We start from the raw sequence: 2,878 nt of genomic DNA, 5'->3' as shown, positions 1-2,878 counted from the left end.
GTACGGTGGCGAACGGAGGGACGTCCGCACTTTAAGGGCGTGCGGACGTCCTCCTCTGATCCGGACTGTATATATATATATATATTTAAATATAATCTCTTAAGAAACTACCTTTCCGTCCAATTCTTCTTTTGCCTTCTGAATCTCTACCTGTAAGAATCAAGAAAGAAAAATGGCAATGATGACTTAACTAATATGAATTTATAATTCTTCAGCGATGAAAACTTAGCATCATTTACGGCACAGTAAACGGATTATTTTGCTTTTTCTTAGTAAACAAGAACAGGACAAAATATATCAGTCACCTTGATATCCATGGGGATGTTTTCTGAAAGTGCCTGTACTCTCAAGTATAAAGGATGCAAGGCAGATACTGAAAGTGAGCTGCATAACGAAGAAAATTGAGAAGAATGAATAACTCATTTTAACAAACGAGCCATAAAACGGATTAATATTAATGTGTAATTTATCCTTTGAATAGTATGTGTCAGTATTACTTGAACAATAAAGATAATTGTAATTTTTTCACCCGTTTACCCTTCCACCGTAATATCTCCATCTATTCATCCTTCCAGCCATGTTAATTCTGTCTCGATTGAAAAGCCAGACTAGATAAAATCAGTGAACAGGATCTAGTTTTCTACGGGAACCCTATTTAAAAGATAGGACCGTTTTTCCCATTCTCATACATTATCTCCAGCAATCTTTATGCTTCAAACTTTGATTGAGCACTAAAAAATAGCCAGCAGCATCAGGAATAAAGCTAATCATCTGATATTTGATGTACAGTATTAACATACCTGTAAGGATATGAATCCCACCACATTCCATACACAGATGTGTCATTTATGGGTAAGAGCTGAACTAAATGAAAGCCAGACTCTACAGCCCAATCAGCAAGTAATTTCAGGTCAAGAAACTCTCCGACACCAAGATCAGTTTCTGATCTAACAGAGAACATTGGGATTGCAACACCAGCACCCCGCCAAGGCAGTTCCTAACACACACAAGCAGAATACTAGGTAATCACTCCAGAAAACATTGCTACTCAGCTCTGTTAATAATATTTGCTCTAAGATGCAACGGATTGTTTACATGATCATATATATTGGACAATAAAAATTTGCTAGCTTACTTGCAACATGCCATCTGAACGGAATAGATATCTCGGTTCAGTAATTGACGAGTCGAGAGCAATTTCGCGGTTTGGACCAGTTTCAGAAGAAATGTTTCCTCCTTTGCTACATTTACAGTACTTATATGTGGAACAACCGTTAAGGAAGAGGGGCAGAGATAGAGAAGGCAACTTCAGAAGATTAAAGATTTCTCGATAACCAAAAGACAAAAAATATTTAGAAAATAATAATCCAACTTTTAAAGATTTAAGGTTCGAAATGGATATTTTATCGGGAAGTCCCCTTTGGGCAAGACACAGTCTGCATGCCAAGTTGAATCACCAGCATAAAATAGTTTAAGCCCATCCTGCGCCTTCCAATTCCCTAGCTTTGAGCAACTACCAATAATGTAAATCTGCAAAATCAGACTTGATGAACACTTTGAACTGATCAGCAGAGTTTCAGATGAATAAGAAGAGATGAAAAGAGGGGTTTACCGGTGTTCCTTCTTGTAAATTTGGACAGCAAACTTTGAAGTGGACGAGAAGAGAATCTGTAAAGAATGAGGAATCAGATATGACAGGACATTTGAAGCCCAGTGGAAGTTGAATAGGAGTAGAAATACCATCATTCTGCAATGAATTTTGGATGAGCCCAAGAGGTTTCTCAATCTCCAAAGTGCACTCTCTACGAAAGACGACGTCCTTGAAGGCACTTTTGAAAGGAAGTGCATCGGCACCAACCTGAAGTCAAGGGTATTATGAAAAAGAAAAGAAAAAGGGAAGATTCGAAAAGAGAAGAAGATAGTACCTGCCAAAAGTCATGCAAGTGAAGCTGCTCTCCTCCCTCAAAGGTCTGAGGCAACAGAAGGCGACGCTTTTTTCCCATCTCCCATCGCACAACATTTCTGTCATCATCCACAACGTAGTAACTGTATTCGCATGGGCCAAAGCCTTTGGGGATAGAGAGGGTGCCGAACCATATGAGCTCATCACCCTGATGAACAGGACTCAACTGCAGACCCCTCTTCACATTCCATGAACCCAGCACCGGTTCGGAGCCGCACACCACCAGGCTCTGGCCCCACTGAGTGTAATACGGGATTCTGAAGCTCACACTCAGCGGTTTGCTGGACTTGAGTTGTACCATTTTTCAAGATGGGATCAATCTCTGCCCAAAACCCAATCACACCAAATCGGTTGATGAGTGAATAACAAGCATTCACTTATCACTTTATCAACAATAATATTATTATTTCTTTCCGCTTATTTTCTCCTGCAACAGTGGGAGACGTAACCTCAGAGGAAAGCAATGGGGGAGAGAGATCTATGGGGGTTTGATTGGTTGCAAGAATCACTATTCGTTTGTTTGTTGTTTATTAAGCAGATCTTTTGGCATAAGGACACGATCGAGATAGAGAGATATTTTCAAGAGAGAAAGAGAGAGAGATCCAAGATCACATGAATCCACCTCCTCAATTGTCCAAGTGTCTCCGTGCATTTACAGAAGAATGAGCCAGCAGTGTGTGTTAGTAGGAAGTAGGAACAAGTCTTTCTCATTCTCTGTCCACAACCAAACAAACGTCGCCATTTCTCAGATCCTTTCTAACCGCTCATTTTTTTTTTCCTCGTGCCCCTCTCCTCTCTACCTTTCCAAAAACAGAAATTCATCCGAACAGTGTTTCAACTTTTGATCCTTTATAAACTTTGGTATCTCAAGTTTTGAAAATTGGTATCTCAAGTTTTGAAAACATCACAATGGTA

The 2,878-nt window shown here is 39.7% G+C and overlaps 1 protein-coding gene across 1 annotated transcript in view; it reads right to left on the bottom strand.

Moving 5' to 3' along the window:
• The window catches only part of LOC101305814 (4-alpha-glucanotransferase DPE2-like), an 11,194-nt gene extending 8,760 nt beyond the window's left edge, over window positions 1-2,434 (bottom strand). Inside the window, exons 1-8 of the mRNA XM_004309419.1 lie at window positions 1,926-2,434; window positions 1,741-1,858; window positions 1,613-1,668; window positions 1,403-1,530; window positions 1,136-1,262; window positions 801-997; window positions 306-384; window positions 112-150 (exon numbers count right to left, since the gene is read on the bottom strand). Coding sequence (XP_004309467.1) covers window positions 112-150; window positions 306-384; window positions 801-997; window positions 1,136-1,262; window positions 1,403-1,530; window positions 1,613-1,668; window positions 1,741-1,858; window positions 1,926-2,264 — 1,083 coding nt within the window. The 5' untranslated portion in view covers window positions 2,265-2,434. The remainder of the gene's footprint in view (window positions 1-111; window positions 151-305; window positions 385-800; window positions 998-1,135; window positions 1,263-1,402; window positions 1,531-1,612; window positions 1,669-1,740; window positions 1,859-1,925) is intronic.
• Between the last annotated feature and the right edge of the window lie 444 nt (window positions 2,435-2,878).

The sequence above is a fragment of the Fragaria vesca genome, unplaced genomic scaffold, assembly GCF_000184155.1.
Source record: "Fragaria vesca subsp. vesca unplaced genomic scaffold, FraVesHawaii_1.0 scf0512948, whole genome shotgun sequence".
Classification (NCBI taxonomy): domain Eukaryota; kingdom Viridiplantae; phylum Streptophyta; class Magnoliopsida; order Rosales; family Rosaceae; genus Fragaria; species Fragaria vesca.
This window is presented reverse-complemented; position numbering and strand designations above follow the sequence as displayed.